The 17,086-nt window shown below is 40.1% G+C and overlaps 3 protein-coding genes across 3 annotated transcripts; all 3 read right to left on the bottom strand.

The window, feature by feature from the left end:
- Positions 1-726: 726 nt before the first annotated feature.
- LOC111810583 (ribose-phosphate pyrophosphokinase 1-like) lies at positions 727-5,868 on the bottom strand. Its single transcript, XM_023697312.1, has 8 exons — positions 5,547-5,868; positions 5,106-5,279; positions 4,252-4,500; positions 3,799-3,942; positions 3,554-3,721; positions 3,114-3,183; positions 2,110-2,191; positions 727-1,133 (listed from the first exon to the last, which is right to left on the bottom strand). The coding sequence occupies exons 1-8, from the start codon at positions 5,682-5,684 to the stop codon at positions 953-955; spliced, it is 1,206 nt and encodes a 401-aa protein (XP_023553080.1). The 5' UTR covers positions 5,685-5,868; the 3' UTR covers positions 727-952.
- A 3,057-nt stretch (positions 5,869-8,925) lies between these two features.
- LOC111810501 lies at positions 8,926-10,122 on the bottom strand. Its single transcript, XM_023697208.1, has one exon. It carries the CDS (start codon positions 10,120-10,122, stop codon positions 8,926-8,928), a length of 1,197 nt encoding a protein of 398 aa, XP_023552976.1.
- A 1,403-nt stretch (positions 10,123-11,525) lies between these two features.
- LOC111810745 (protein NRT1/ PTR FAMILY 7.3-like) lies at positions 11,526-16,211 on the bottom strand. The gene is made up of 5 exons (XM_023697514.1): positions 16,121-16,211; positions 15,862-15,985; positions 14,321-14,538; positions 13,667-14,229; positions 11,526-12,670 (listed from the first exon to the last, which is right to left on the bottom strand). Exons 1-5 carry the CDS (start codon positions 16,148-16,150, stop codon positions 11,800-11,802), a joined length of 1,806 nt encoding a protein of 601 aa, XP_023553282.1. The 5' UTR covers positions 16,151-16,211; the 3' UTR covers positions 11,526-11,799.
- Positions 16,212-17,086: the final 875 nt, after the last annotated feature.

The raw sequence follows: 17,086 nt of genomic DNA, 5'->3' as shown, positions 1-17,086 counted from the left end.
TCCCGGTATTTGCGGATTCTAATAGGGTAGCGCCTAATTGTTATTTCGAAGGGTAGATTTGTACCCGAATTGTTATATCATATTGTGGGGTCGAGTCCTAATTGTTATATCGAATTGTAGGTTTGCAGCCTAACTGTTATATCGTATTGTATGGCCGAGCCCTAATTGTTATATCATATTGTAAGATTGAAACCTAGTTGTTATATCGAATTGTAGGTTTGTAATCTAATTGTTATGTTGTATTGTAAGGTCGTGCCCTAATTATTATATCATATAATAGGGTCGTGACCCTACTTGTTGTATCGTATTGTTGGGTTGAACCCTAAGTGTTATATTGTATTGTAGGTTGCTCCCTAATTAGTATAGTTTGTTTCATTATTGGTGTCATCATGTTATTCTCTAGTAATAAACATATTTCGAGGGACAGGAGTCCACACAATATGAAGATAGTTAGCAGGCATCGGCACCCACGTGATTATAATTATATGGGTTTACGAGAGAGCCAATTCCTAGTAGTGAATTGTCTTGATTGACAAGGTCCATACGTCCTAGAATTGAGTTATTAAAGAGGTCGTGTCAGCCATATTTATATGACATGAAATCATTCAAGTTATGTGCACAAGGATCAATAGAAGCAGGTGTATTACTGCTTTCCCTTAATTTTTTGGAAAGAACCCAAAATAATACATCACATATGATGTACCAAAACAATGAAACATTATACTATATTCTATGAAGATATGAGATTGTATAAATGTAAAATTACAAAATTTTATAAAGTCAGAGTGAAACTCCCAGTGGGAATTACCGAAAGAAATTATTCTAATAGTGAACTAGGAGGAATAATTAAGAATGGATGATCTAAGAATATCAAACTAACAAAACAAAAGCAGTAAGAATCCTTTAGAATTGTTTCAGAAGGCTGTGTTCTAAGGATTACTTCAATTTGGAGTTATTTAAAAATGCTACTTACAGAGCAATCGTCGTGAACTCGCCAAATGGTTTCCCCCAACAGATTTGCTACTGAAAGAACAGTCAACTGAGGGAAGTAGTTCTCTGTTATTGCTGGGATCGTGTTTGTAACTATCACCTCTTGAAACAGGCCGCTCGATAACCTCTCGATCGCCGGGGGGCTGCAGGGTGATGAACATAAAAGAAGTGGAAAAATCAAACAGTTTCGAAACTAACTTACATTTCAAAAAAGTGAAATGACCCAATTATATGTGAGATCCCACATCGGTTGGGGAGAAAAACGTAGCATCCTTCTTTATAAAAGCGTAGAAACCTCTCCCTAGCAAACGCGTTTTAAAAACTTTGAAGGGAAGCTTGAAAGGAAAAGCCCAAATAGCACAATATCTACTAGCGGTGAGCTTGGACTATTACAAATGGTCAAAGCCAAACACCGGGCGATGTGCCAGCAAGGAGGCTGAGCCGCAAAGGGGGTGGAATGGGGTGGTCCTACATCGATTGGAGAAGGGAATGAGTGTCAGCGAGGATGCTGGGCCCCGAAGGGGGTGGATTGTGAGATCTCACATCGGTTGGGGAGGAGAACATAACATTCTTTATAAGGGTGTGAAAAGCTCTCCCTAGCAGATGCATTTTAAAAACGTTGAGGGAAAGTCTAAAAAGAAAAACCTAAAGAGGACAATATCTGATAGCGGTGGACTTAGGTTAAGAAGAAAGTTTTCCATGATCCTGATCATCCAAATTCTAGACAGAAAAGAACTTTATATCGAAGTTTTAAGGTTAAAACATATTTTTAATCTTTGTACTTTTGCTTCTGTAACATGTTTGAACTTGTACATGCTTTTTGTAATGATTTAGTCTGTGTTAGAAAAAATGTAATGATAACCTAAAGTTCCCAATGTTAAGAAATTTATTGTAATCGAGTCATTTGAATGGACGAATAATTGAACCACCTTTAATTTTGGACTGTATTAACTTCTGTTAGCTTCATTGACTTGCCCATATTTAATGCCTAGGTTGTATTGTTTTTAACATTTTTCCTCAAGCTTTAACCATTACATTTCTAAGAGTAGGACTAAGTTGTTATAATTAAAAATATGAAGCACAAAACTTTATAGAAAGCCAAAGCATAGAGACTATTACCTAAATACAGCATGAGTGCAGCAAGCATAAACTTCTCTGGCACCCTCTTGATGTAGAAGAGCTGCACCTTTTGAAATAGTCCCTGCACCCAGAAAACCAAAAATGCAAAAGATATATACAAGGTATACACAACTTTTCTGAATCAGAGTGTAAAACAAGAGAGAACTTCAAACTTCAACCAGATAGAAAGATTCATGGGGACCAAGCATTTTTCATGGAACATGGAAGTTTTATGTGAGATCCCACGACGGTTGGGGAGGAACGGAACATTCTTTATAAAACTGTGGAAACCTCTCCCTAGTAGACACGTTTTAAAAACCTTGAGGGGAAGCCCGAAAGGAAAAGCCTAAAGAGGACAATATCTGCTAACGGTAGGCTTGAGACATTACAAATGGTATCAGAGCCAAACATCGAAAGATGTGCCAATGAGGAGGTTGACCCCGAAGGGGGGATTCGAGGCGATGTGCCAGCAAGGACGTTGGACCTCGAAGGGGGTGGATTAGGAGGTCCAGCATCCTTACTGGCACACCGCCTCGTGTCCACCCCTTTTGAGGCTCGTGTCCACCCCCTTCGGGCTCAGCCTCAAAGGGGGTGGATTGAGGGGTCTCACATCGATTAGAGAAAGGAACGAGTGCTAGCGAGGACGCTGGGCCCCGAAGGGGGGTGGATTGTGAGATCCAACATCGGTTGGGGAGGAGAAGGAAACATTCTTTATAAGGGTGTGGAAACCTTTCTCTAGTAGACGCGTTTTAAAACCTTGAGGGGAAACCCGGAAGGGAAAGCCCAAAAAGGACAATATCTGTTAGCGGTGGATTTGGGCCACTCTCATTCTGGGTCAAGAAAAACTTTTTTTTTTTTTTTTTTTTTACTTCATTCTTCATGAAACTTCAATGCCTAGTTTCGATCTGTGTTCTTTCTAGTTATGTTTTAAACATTTTCAAACATTGCATACTAAAAGAAACTATTAAACAACATAACATCCAAATGTATCCATGACTTCTTACCGGCAGTGTCAATCATGTCATCTACCATGACAGCAACTTTTCCTTTAACGTCACCAATAAGGTTCATCACCTGCAAGGTAAATGACAATCATTGGTATTGGGATGTCATAGAAGTAATACGCAGAGTCTTTAAATCTGAGAATGCCCTTATAGAACTTTGAAAGCATATTTAATACTTGGTCTGGATATCAATCACCAAGGACCCGAAAACCGCCACATCCAATTTTAGAAGAAAGAATCCATTGTGCCGATTTGCCAATCTAAAAACTATATCTTGATTATTTTCTGTTCTGCATTATAAGCATCTAAAAAATGACAGCCTTCTAAAGCTTCTTAAGATTATTATTAGTGATTCAAATGTAAACAACTACATTCTTATCCAAATTTCGAATAGACCACCAAGATTATGAGGACGGGAGAGGGATTCTGTGGGTGTTTACCTCAGCAACGTTGTGAGCTTGGCGCCTTTTGTCCACGATTGCTAAAGGAGCATCAGATAACTTTTTGGCAAAAGCACGAGCTCTTGCCACACCACCAACATCAGGAGAGACCACAACCAGATCATTGTAAGAAATTGTCTTGCTGGCAAGATAATCTAGAATCACAGGCTGGTGTCCATATACAAAATTAATGCTATTAAAAACCCAGCGTAACGAATGGAAGAAGCGAGTTAAGTATTAAATACCTCACAGTACACGTGATCAACTGGTATATCAAAGTAGCCCATTGACTGTCCAGAATGGAGGTCACAAGCAAGAACACGATTGGCACCTGCCTCTGTTATAAGATTAGCGACAAGTTTGGCTGCAATTGACTCACGACCTTGAGTCTGGAAGGCAAAACAGTTCCAAGAGAGATAATTTTACAACCAGATAAACTACACCTTGAATTATATGCTCCCAGATCAGAATAAAAAAAAAAAAGACAAAAAAGTTCAGTTTCAATATTCAATAAAATCTTACATTGTACTCTACATTTTCATGGTTCGCATTTAAGTTGAAATTCAATCAAGAACATCACTAGACGATGTTGAGATTTCAGCATGTCACTTTGTATCATCAAAATTCTCTAGTAGGCATATCCAAGCCATGTAATTTAATTAATAGGTTCAACTAACTATTCTGAAGATTGAACTTGCCTTTCTATCGGCTCTGGCGTATCCAAAATATGGGATAACTGCAGTGATATTTTTGGCAGACGCTCTCCGACATGCATCTACCATAACAAGAAGCTCCATGAGATTCTCATTTGCAGGGGGACAAGTGGGCTGTATTAGGTAAACATCACATCCTCTCACACTCTCTTTCAACTGGACATATATTTCTCCATCAGCAAATCGCTTGATGTTAATCTTTGAAAGTTCCAAGCCCATATACCTAGAAATTTCCTAAAAATAAAAACCAAGAGATTAGAAAGCACAGGCATACATAATTCAAACTTCCAAGAGAAGTATAGGGGAATGGAAGAACAGAAACAAATAATCGAGGAAATTGAAAACTTCAAAGAGGATTAATCAAGTTTCAAATACCGAAGTGCAACAAAATAAGACCAACAATCCAAAACAAGTTGACAGAAAATCAAGACTAAGTAATTTATCCACAAATATATTTTCCTATATCATGTATTGAAATTCTGAAGAGGATTTCTTTTACGTGCCATAGAAATCGAAACTCGTACACCATAGATTATTGTTCCAATAGAACGGCTTCCTTTAGAAAATGGCTGCCAAAATTCAATGAACGGGTAGATGGGATCCTATACAAGCAAAAGCATAAGCAATCTAGGAGAGTGAAAAGATCATGGCATGCGCATAACATGTGTTAATTAGAACAAGTTCTTTGTGCTCATGATTTTCTTCAAAAGGAAGTTTAGAGGTGTGAATTTTGAGCATCATTGATGATATAAACGTATGTCTGCATGCTAGCCAAAAATAAAACCATAAATCGTTTGAATACAATACTTAGAAGCGAGCCGGGATATAGTTCTACTTACCTGAGACAGTGCAAGATTCGCCGTCCCAGAAAACAACTTCAAACGGTTACTGCTTCTGTTGACTGGTTTCCCCATTCTAGCGGATTCCAAGAACTCCGGCAGACTGCGCTCATTAAGAATAGGAACAATTGGTTTCCCATTACCAAATCTGCTCGGTTCAGGCAGACTACTCTTCTACACAACATGAAAACCGCACATAAACACAATTAGCCCAATCACAACAAGGAAGTCGCAGCAGAATTTCATTAAAAAAAATCAGATAAAAGCAGCACAAATTAATTGCAAAAAACAGCTAATCGAAGAAATTAGAAATTCGATCCATCCACCACGCATGTCGGAATTCTCAAACATCCAGAATCAAAACGTTGCACAAATTGTAGTTCGAAATAAACCCCAGTGAGAAATGAATGCAATGAGAGGTAGAGAGAAAGAGAGACGTACGAAGCTGTAACGAATGCAATTTCTAGAGCGAGAGTAGTCGGAGAAAGAATCTCTGCGGGTGAGGAAGGAGGTGCGGCGCGAGGACATGGAGGAGTAAGAAGAGGAGGGACAGGAAGGAATAACGAGGTAGGCGGCCATGTCCACCGGCAAAGGGAGGTAGGGCAAAGGAATTGGCAGATGAGATGGAAGAGAAGGGAGTGAGTACGGAGTTGATGGAGTTTGAGATCGAGCTCGAGGTGATTATCTATGGCGATGATCCTCCGCCATTAACACACCTCTGATTGAGAGTTCGAAGTCGATGATAAATATTTGAGGGTAAAAATGGTGACTATATTACCAAATTAAAAAAATAAAAATAAAAATAAATTATATATATATATATATATATATATATTTAATAATGCAGCTTTAAAAGAATAATAATTTTAATTTTAATTTTAGGTCGGTTCGATAGGACAGTGCTTAGGGCACAACATTGTATTTCTTATTTTAATTTTCATTAAATTCTATTTAAATTTGCGGTCGGATTTTAAGAGGTTTTGAAAAATAAGAGTGTTCATATGATTCGAGAATTTCACCGATCTAGATTTATCCAACCCAAACTACGAGTGTTGGGTTCGGTTAGATTTTTTTTTCCTCAGTTTGGGTCGGGTTAAATTTTTAAAAAATAAAAAATTCAAATCGAGTTGACAACTATACCCTTATGTGAAGTTTGTAACTGATGTATTAAAGATCCGTTGTGATTTGTGAATATTTGATATTTGAGTTCTATAAGATTCTAGTTATTGATATAAATGTCCGGTAAAATTTTTTAAATCATTAAAAAAAATAAACCGACAATCCAACTAACCTAAACCCGACCCCATCTAACTTGATGTATATTACCCTGAATGTCGTAGTTCATTGGATGTATATTACCTCCCCTTGGATTCGTCTCGCTGCTAACAATCGATTCGTGTGTTTTATGATGGTCGATTGGAGATGAATTATGCTCGGTCCGAGAGGAAACAGGTAACCGAGCATAATAAATATTTTCCTCGTTCGACGTTGACAATATCGAACTGCAGATATCATACATTCTACTTTGAACCAAAAATCAGCCGCCAACAATACAAGGTTACTCCAGAAATCATGAACAAGATAAAACAAGAAAAGCAGGAACCACAAATTCACTGATGCAGTCACAAGCTTCTTCTTAATCAATGGAGTCGACCTGTCGACTCCGACAAGAACAAACATGCTATGCTCGGTGTTCGGAATTCTCCGAGGTTAACTAAACAAGTCGACACTAAACAGAAGATGCAAAGCAAAGTTGCTGGCCTGAGTGACGGTTGGACTTAGCGTCATGACAGGGGGCGTTGAAGCAATCCTAAAGGTTGGTTTGGCCGAGTCGTGGCAAATGGAAGACGAAAACCAAAGGCTAATAATAGTGAGGGGAGGCTCAGTTTTGGAGATGGCGAAAAGTTAATATAATGTCGCCATATATCGACCCATGTTTATAACAACCGAGAGCCAAATTGTAAAACATAGAGCCTTGGAAATACTGAACCCAATCCACATCCATTCCGACAATTCCATTTATCACGCCTCTCTTTTACTACAGCTCGGGCGTACACTAGACGAACGGAAGAATCAAGCCAGTACAAAAGGATGGTGAGAGTGAATCTATCTTACTCGAGTTTCACGGAATTGTGCCAGCTTTATGTCGAGATCTTCCTATCCTATTTCTCCATAAAGCGACTGGTTCTTCCTTTAGCCTTTTGGATATCTTTTTCGACACCACTTATATTACCCCTTCTCATCGGTACGTTGGGGGAGTTGCTTTCAGGTCCGAGAAAGTTAGGGGAACCTAGTTAACCAACGACATTTCCTTATCATAATTGGTGGATGTCTCGGTTGAGGTGGAGGGTCTAGCTCGTTCCAATTTCAGAAAAGTGATACGAACCAAATTTACGAGGTTGTTCTTCAGTACAAATTTTTTAATAACCTCTGCTGCTTATAATGGGAAACCAGCATAATATTAGAGAACTTGTCTATCAGATGCAGTGTAGCTTCAAATTGAATACAAACTTCTATTCCAAGTATTCATAAACTAAAATCAAAGGACAGTGGGACAGGATGAGTTTTCCATTGTTCTTTTGGCATGCATTGGTGTATGCCAAATCCAATAAATACGTCTCGGGTTAGGTCCCTACTTCTATAAGACACAATTGTGAGATCCCGTATCGGTTGGAGAGGAGAACGAAACATTCTTTATAAGAGTGTGGAAACCTCTTCCTAGCATACACGTTTTAAAACCTTGAGGAGAAGCTTGGAAGGAAAAGTCCAAAGAGGACAATATCTGCAAGCGGTGGACTTGGGTTGTTACAAATGGTATCAGAGCAAGACACCGGGCGGTGTGCCAACGAGGACACTGAGCCCGAAGGGGGGTGGACACCGGGTGGTATGTCAACAAGGACACTGGGCCACTAAGGGGGGTGAATTGTGAGATCCCACATCGGTTGGAGAGGAGAACAAAGTATTCTTTATAAGGGTGTGAAAACCTCTCCCTATCATACATGTTTTAAAACCTTGAGGGAAAGCCGAAAGAGGACAATATTTGCAAGCGGTGGGCTTGGGCTGTTACAAATGGTATCAGAGCAAGACACCGGCCAGGTGTGCTAGCAAGGACGCTGGGCCCTAAAGGGGGTGGATTGTGAGATCCCAGATCAGTTGGAGAGGATAATGAAACATTCTTTATACGGGTGTGGAAACCTCTCCCTTACACATTTTACAATCTCGAGGGAAAACCTAAAGAGGACAATATCTGCTAGCGGGCGGCTTGGGCTGTTACAACAATGGTATACACCTAGAGGACGTTGGCTTCTCCCTAACCATTCTTCTCCCGAACAAGACTCGTTAAGTTAAATTACCGTAGCTTTCCTTCTACCCTTTCACCTAAAGAGAAATGATAAAGTGTTCTCTTATGTAACATCCTTAGTCGAAGACGAGGTCGTCTTCTCCTTCCCTTCTCGTATATACTTCATACCATCAATGAAATAGTTTCCTATCCAGCAAAGTCCCGTATACACGAGACTCGACGAAGTATGTATTCTACAATTCGCTAAACTCTAGTACAGTTCATGAATCCAAATGCATATCTAATCAAATGCACACTCATACTTCAAAGTAAAACTGCATAGGTATATTAAGCATGTAAAAAAGCAATTCATATCCACATTTTCAAACAGTTTACCATCGAGAAACAATGGAGAATGTAAAGAAACTGCAATATTCTTGCTAACCTTCCGTGTTATCGTCCTCGAACACCAGAGGGTCCATCGTTAAAAGAAATGGAACTATATACATTCCAAGAACATCATATACTGCAAACACTACTTCAAGCCTTGGCTTGGGAAGCAGCCTTGATAGCTCTCTCCAATTCCGATTCAACTTCGTTCACTCGATTCGTGGAACGATGGCCTTTCCTGCTGTTCTTACCCTCATTCTCTTCTTCAGAACTCTTCTTTTTCCTCCAATCATTTTCCTGTCCACCATTCCTACTGTTCTTGGACTTGTTTTCTTCCCTCCTCCATGGCTCGACGACCTCGCCGTAGCTCGAACCAGAAGATGTTGCAGCCCTATTAGCCACACTTCCAAGCTTTATCTCCTCTAGAAGTTGCTTCATCTCTCTATTCTCTTTCTCCAAACTTTCCACATCATTTTTCATCCAAAACAACATACCCTTCAACAATTCCACATCTCCCCCTTGGTCCTCCCCTGTTTTCTTCTTCTTCTTCTCTTCCTTCTCCTCCTCCACTCTCTCCACTGATATCTTATTCACAGTCAGAAATGGCATTTTCAGCACCGGATTCGTCGGAAAATTCATCCCCCACCGGAAATTCACAGCTATCCGGTTAGTAACAGGAATGGCCGTTCTTGCCATTACAGCAACACCAGACAAAACACTATCACTAATGCTTTTCGTCTCAGCCAAACGTTTCTGAATTCCTCCAAACTCCTCCTGAGAACCATGGCTACTACTACTACTCTCAAGCTTCAGCTCCTGCCATCCCATCGATTCATCTACAGCAAACCCATTACCAAATTTCGGATTCGAATCCGACCCAGAATCCAATCGAACCCCATCGTTGGGTTGCAACACAGAAAACCGATCATTAACGCTCGAAACAGTACTCTTCTTGAGACAAAAATGTCCAAATTGGGGTTTGAAGAGAAGAGAGAAAGTGGGAACAAAGGGTTTCGTAAGGGAAAGAGAAAATCGAGACGAAAACACAAGAGGAGAATCCTCCGGTGAGCCAAAAAGCCCTAACCCAGATTTGAGAGAGAGAGTAAACGGAGCAGTCGTGGAGGCGGCGGCGGCGGAAGGAGAGGGCGGTAGAGGAGAGTAAGTGAGCTTGAAACAAGGGCCGGAAGGGAAATTAGTGGAAAGGGAAAAGGAGAGGTCGGAAGAGGAATTAATGGCGGAAGTGAAGGAGGAAGTGAAGGGTTGATTGAACATGGTGATGGGGAGTTTCCCCTTCACGATTGGGGATTTGTGGTCTTGATTATCGGGGAGTTTCAGAGAGAATTTCATGATTGATGACCAGAAAAGGAAGAAGATGAAGAAGAATCGGGGAATTTGAAGAAGATATGATCAAAGGGGATGATGAATTTCTGGGCTCGTGTTGAGAAATAGGGAAGCCATTGAAAGGAAGTGAAGGAATGGTGCAGAATTTGTGAGTGCTTTTTTTGTCTGCTATTTATATTTATTTTTTCCCCTTCTTTATCCGTTTCAATTGGACCGTTGAATGCAAGCCTATTCCTTTTCCTTCACATTTACTATTAGGGTTTTATTTCAATTTTTATTTCCATTTTTATTCAAAAACAAAAATATAATATAATATTAAACATAATTTTTAAAAATTCAAATTTTAAGGTGGGAGGGGCGGAGATATAATCTGTCTTCATCCCCGTTTAATTAGAAGAGAGAAATCATTTTTCACTGACTCACTCGTTCCCATTTAAATGAGGATTCCTCACCTTGTTTAAGATGGGTCCCTCACCCCCCTCTCTCGATACTGATACTGTTTCTGTTTACGATGCGTTTCCACAGGTTAAATGAACATCTTTATTTACTATTAATCAAAATAAGATGATTTGATCTTAAAACTTCGCAAACGTGAACCTTAAATATATATTTCTCACGAGAAAAAAAATCAATTTGAGAGAAGAATGCACGTAGAGAAAGTGAGACTCTTCGTCATTTTTTTCTTTATTTTAATTATCATAGCTAAGCATGACGATAAAATTTTAATGTTTGAACAGTAGATCTAAATGCTATAAGTAGTCTTCAAATATTCATGCTCGTTCTATTCACTAGCAACTTGAGCCTAGCTTTATTGTTAAGACATACCGTAACAGCTCAAGCTCACTGATAGTAGATATGATCTTTTTTGAGCTTTCCCTTTCGGGCTTCCCCTCATGGTTTTTAAAACGCGTATGGGGGAAGTTTCCACACCCTTATAAAGAATGTGTGTTCTTCTCTCCAATCGATGTGGGATCTCACAACCCATCTCCCTTCTGGGCCTAGTGTCCTCGCTGACATTCGTTCCCCTCTCTAATCGATGTAGGATCTCACAATCCACCCCCCTTTAGGGCCCAACGTTCTTGCTGACACACCACCCGATGTCTGGCTCTGATACTATTTGTAATAGTCCAAGCCTACTACTAGCAGATATTGTCCACTTTGGACTTTCCCTTTCGGGCTACCCTTCAAAGTTTTTAAAACGCGTTCACTAAAAAGAAGTTTCCACACCCTTATAAACAATGCTTCGGTCCCTTCTCTAACCGGTGGGATCTCACCCCTAGGAGGGCGTTACACATACTTTTCTAAAATTCAGGGTGTCACATACACATCATCGACCAAGAAATCAAAGATTCGCATCTCTCGTTGAACCGAAAGAAAAAAAGATTAAGACATGGCGTTCAAACCCCATACAATGCCAATCTCACATATTCTCATAAGCAATAACAACAAAATAAACACCATACACTTCAGATCGCACAACATATGAGATTATCGTATAGAAATAGCCTTTTCAATCAAGAAAAGAAGGAAACCCTATACAAGAATTAGTTAATGAACAGTAAGGAAAGCCCCAACACTTTTCACAAGCCAATCAATTCTCCATCAAGGCATTTTAACAGAGCTATAGCAGAAGAACAAGCCAAAATGGAAGCAGTGAAGCCCCCCCCCTTTAAAAGTTCATATTCAGACTTTGAAGCTTTCTAGTTCTTCATTTTGTTCATATTTGTCTTCCAATTTGATGCATTTATACCATTTAGCACAGGCAACGTAAATCACAAAATCAATGACAGTCAAGGCAGCAAGAAGAAAGTAGAACCTGTCCAAATGACCCTTGTTGAGGTTGCCAGGGATCCAACCAGGCATGTCATCCTCTGTTGAAATCTTCATCACCATTGTTACCAACAAGCTGCTCACATAGTTCCCTAAAGAGATTGATGTCATGCATAGCGCACTCCCAAAGCTCTTGAGGCCATCAGGAGCTTGTGCATTGAAGAATTCAAGCTGACCCACATACATGAAAACTTCAGAGGCTCCAATCAGTGCATATTGTGGAACTTGCCAAAAGATGCTCAAGGAGCTTGATCCTTCACAGTGTGTGCAGTCAGCTTGGGCATATTTGAGTCTATAGCACTCGACGATGCCTGCTGAGACCATTGCCATTACAGCTATGATTAGTCCGACCCCCATTCTTTGCAGCTCGGTCAGGCCTTTGGAGCTGGATTTTTTCAGTTTTCCAACAAATGGGTCGAGGACGCGACGGTAGAGGAAGATGAAGAGGGCGACACTGAGAATGTCGAAGCTTGACATGCTTGCAGGTGGGATGTGGAAGTTCGAGATGGTGGTTTTCATGGCTGCTCCTTGCTCGACGAAGAGAGAGGCCATTTGGGTGAAGACAACTGAGTAGATGATGGTGCAGAGCCAGATTGGCATCAGTTTTAGAATGCATTTTACTTCTTCTACTTGTGTGATTGGGCAGAGGCGCCATGGGTTGATCATTCCTTGCTCTTTATCACTTGAATCCCTTGAGGAAATGTAGGCTGCTTTATCCAAGAACCTGTGATTTTTGCAGTAGTTAAGAACAAGGAGAAAGAACTATTTATGTGAAATCCCAACTCGGTTGGGTAGGAGAACAAAACATTCTTTATAAGGGTGTGGAAACCTCTCCCTAGCAGACGCGTTTTAAAAACTTTGAAGGGAAACCCAAAGAGGACAATATTTGCTAGCGGTGGGCCTGGACGGTTACAAATGGTATCAAAGCCAGACACCGGTTCGATGTGCCAACGAGGAGGCTCAATCTCGAAGGGGGTGGACATGGGGTAGTGTGCCAGCAAGGACACTGGTCTCCGGAGGGTGGATTAGGGTGTCCCACATTAGTTGGAGAAAGGAACGAGTGCCAGTGGGGACACTAGCCCCAAAGGGGGTGACAATATTTGCTAGCGGTGGGCTTGGACGGCTACAAATGGTATCAAAGCCAGACACCGAGCGATGTGCCAGCGAGGAGGCTCAATCTTGAAGGGGGTGGACATGGGGCAGTGTGCCAGCAAAAACACTGACCTCCAAAAGAGGGTGGATTGGGGTGTCCCACATTAATTCGAGAATGGAACGAGTGGGGGTGGGATCTGGTTGGGAGGGAGAACGAAACATTGTTTATAAGGGTATGAAAATCTCTCCCTCGTATATGCGTTTTTACAACCTTGAAGGAGAACCTAAAGAGGACAATATCTACTAGCGGTGGCTTAGACGGTTACAATTTACGTCCCCAGAATGCTATGACAACAAACTAAGGAAATACAATTCTTAAGAGATTGTTCTGTTTTGTTATCTTCAGAAAAGCTTTTGCAAAACAACAGAACAAGAACACAAAACAGAGTGCTTAAAACTCAGGATCCAAAGTTCAGCTAAAGCCAAGTTAAGCTATACTATCCCCAACCTATGTTTAGATAGATTTCATATTATATTCACATTTTTAATGGAATGCTTATTAAAAATCTGATATGAATTGGACAGAAACACAAATTTCACTTCAGCAATGGAAAAATCTCTCACTTACTTGAATCCATTAGTGTGTAGAATCTTCCGGCAGCCATTGTTAGGGTTTTGCTTCTCATTATCCTCAAACAACCCCTCTCCTCCAGACGGAACCCTAACCCGCCATTTCTTCGCGGCGGAGACAACGACTTGACAAACCCTCGTAAGAGGGTTTCCAGAGGGTTTGAAATGCCTGTACCGTGGAGTTCCGGCAAGAAACAAGAGCAGAGCAGCAATGGCGGATCCGGCGGAGACCCAGAACCCAAGAGCCCACATGCCCTCATCTTCAAAAAACCCTAAAATTGTGTTGGAGAAGAGCGATCCAAGGTTTAGAGCAAGGTAGAAGTAGCTGAAGAAAGCGACCTTATAGTGGCCCTCTTTCTGATCCTCTTCGTCGAACTGATCGGCGCCAAAAGTGGCGATGTTGGGCTGATAGCCGCCATTGCCAAGAGCTGTGAGGTATATGGAAAGGTAGAAGAGGGAAATTTCGGTCTTGGAATGACTTCCACAGGGCGTATGTTCATCGCCACAGCCGTTGGGTCTGATCAAGAAGAGGTAGGAGGAGAGCGATAACGACACTAGGCCCTGCCATTTTCGGACCAAGTTAGCACAAAAATTTGAAAAAACGAACATTGTCGATTGAATTATGCTCAAATTGGTTTTAAAAAAAACTTACGATGACGAAAATGATTTGAAAGATGGCACAGGTTTTGTATCTGCCCCAATAAGAATCACTGAGGAATGCTCCAACGAGAGAGAAGATATAAACAGTTCCAGTCCATTTGCTGACGTTATTGGCCGCATCAACGTTACTTTGTTGCAAAACCCTAGTTAGAAATAGTACCAAGTTTACTCCGACTCCAAAAAATGCCAACGTTGCCAACCCTTGGTTCACTGGCATGAACGAACCATAGTTAGAAAACTTTATATAATCATATAATCGTAATTTATGCACAAGATAAACAATTGAAGTATCATTGGCCCACGAGATAAAGTCAACTAAGCCCAACCCAGATAAAAAAAAAAACGTGGACGTATTTCAAATGGTTTAAACAAAGTCAGATATTCGAACAACAAGAAAGCCTTAAATTTTATACGACTTTTATCAGTTCTCTGAATACTTAGATCACTCAAGAAAAAGGAAAAGCAAAGACGTCGTAAACACGAAACGTCTTATCGTAGCACCAGACAACTGTGTTCGGTTTAAAAAAAACATGGATGTAGACGTGAACGTGAACGTGAACGTATCGAAAAGTCTATTTTCCATTGCCCAAGTTGAGATTCCAAGCTAGGACAGGCAAGTGCACTGTGGTTCAAAATGGATGGTACAGTTTATCAATATTTTTTTAAATTTTTATTTAATTTTTCTTGTATTTAACAACTTGATCAGGCTGTCATTAAAAAGCCGTCACCCACCACTCACAAGCTGCCACCTAAATACCCTTTTCATCCGAAACTCAACGTCAAATAATGTGGGCTGGGGCCCATTTCCCTTTAGGCCCAAAATTTAGGGCTCAAGTCTTTTCCCCACCATCCAATGCTGCCACGTGGCAGCGTTTTGGACCAAGAGAAAAATTTAGCCCTTCGCCCTCCGTCCGTACAATAGGACAAAAATAAATTTATTTAATTTAAACCTTATAATTATTTATATAATTATCTTATTTAATAATATATTTTCAAATATTATATAGCATTAAAAATGAAAAAAAAAAAAAAAGAATAAATTTAGCCCAAAATTTAAATTTTATTTTTTAATTAAAAAATAAAAAATATTTAATATTTAATATAATAATTGGCATTTATGGCTTTGTCCAAAAGAGAATGAATCACTCTCAAAAAAACACACTTTCAAGACAAGACTTTGTTTGTTGAGTCTCTTTTCAATATCATAAATGTTTTTTTTTTTTATTTATTTATTTATTTATTTATTTATTTATTTAAAAAATATTCAATCAATCTTGTCGCCAAATTTCAGCCTTCAATTTCATTACGTGACCTTTTTCACACGTAAACATAAACACGTAAATTAAATACATCGATCTAACCTAAGGTTCGGGACATTATTGATTCTTTCTATTGGTTATATCTTCGTATCTTGTCACATCTTTTTAAGTATAATTTAAAAAATCATTCCTAAAGTCGTTGATTCTCGATTCCCACCTCCTACTATCATTATACTAAACGAAAAAAAGTATCAAATGATAAGAGGTAACTCACGAAGAATTATAATTCCTGCAACCCACGAGCCGGATTTTGATCGAACTGCAGGACGACCATGATAATCGACCGTTCCGTCTAGAGTGAACTCTTCTACTGCAGCAATCTCTTCCTTCAACTTACCCTAACAATTACAAAACGAAACTGTTATTCATTTTGTTTCACGAAAGTTCGTCACGTTCACAAAAAACAAGAAGGAAGCTTAGGAAAGAGGACGAAGAGACGGGATTTGGGTAACGATGGACGAGATCGAACGCACCTGATCCTCGAACGATGGAAGGGAAGCCATGGATGGAAGTATAATGCAAAATGATGTTGGAAATCACCAAAAAAGTGGAGGGGAGGAAGTGTTTGAGAGGAGAAGGAGAGGGAGAAGAGAGTATAAATAAGCACAAGAAGGATTGATCCAACGGTGGAGATTTTGTGGGTAATAAAAGGTGGGACAACCCACTTGGCCTAAATCATCATCTAATACATGTTTGGATTAAACAATTATATGAATATTTGTCCCTCTCTCTTTCTATAAAAATTGCTGTTTAGTCCCTCTATTTTTAATAAATTTTAAATTAACCCCTATCGGAGGTTCCTATCAACCTTTCGACTTTAAGAAAACAGATCAAGATTAACTATAAAACGAGCCAAAATAAAGAGTTGTTGTACCACGGTGAGCCCAGGAAGGAAAGGGGCTGCTCACCTCGTGCCATAAGCTAAGTTGTTTTTCTATTCCGGCCTTCTGCTATATATCTTGAGTAGCTCACCTCTTGCTCGTTTCTAGTAGTCGATCGAGTTTCTTCGTCCCTTGAGTCCTTTAGCACTCATTCCTCTCCCTAATCAATACGTGGGAGACGGACGAGGAAACTCGATCGGTTACTAGAGACGAGCAAGGAAAAAGGGTTTCGTCGTCTTTTTCCCACTTTCACCTTCGATTGTGAAGGGATTTCAAACCAATTTTCAATTTGCTTCTCTCTCCGGTGAGGTTTGAACTTCGCTCGGTAGGAAGACCTTTGTTATTCGCATTTTCGTGTACAATAAATAAAGTGAAGGGGGGAGTGGGCAACAAGTTGGAGGACCCTGCAGAACCGCGTGATTGATCCATGCGGTTTCCTAACTGAAGCATATTGTAAAGCCGGAAGAGCCGAGGGCCATAGGAATCTTGTCACCTCTCACCAACTTGATCTTCCGGGAACCCTCTCCGTGGTGAAGAAATTATGTTAGTATTATAATA

The sequence above is a fragment of the Cucurbita pepo genome, chromosome LG14, assembly GCF_002806865.2.
Source record: "Cucurbita pepo subsp. pepo cultivar mu-cu-16 chromosome LG14, ASM280686v2, whole genome shotgun sequence".
Lineage (NCBI taxonomy): Eukaryota > Viridiplantae > Streptophyta > Magnoliopsida > Cucurbitales > Cucurbitaceae > Cucurbita > Cucurbita pepo.
The sequence above is the reverse complement of the archived record's forward strand: the minus strand, read 5'-3'. Positions and strand labels throughout refer to the sequence as shown.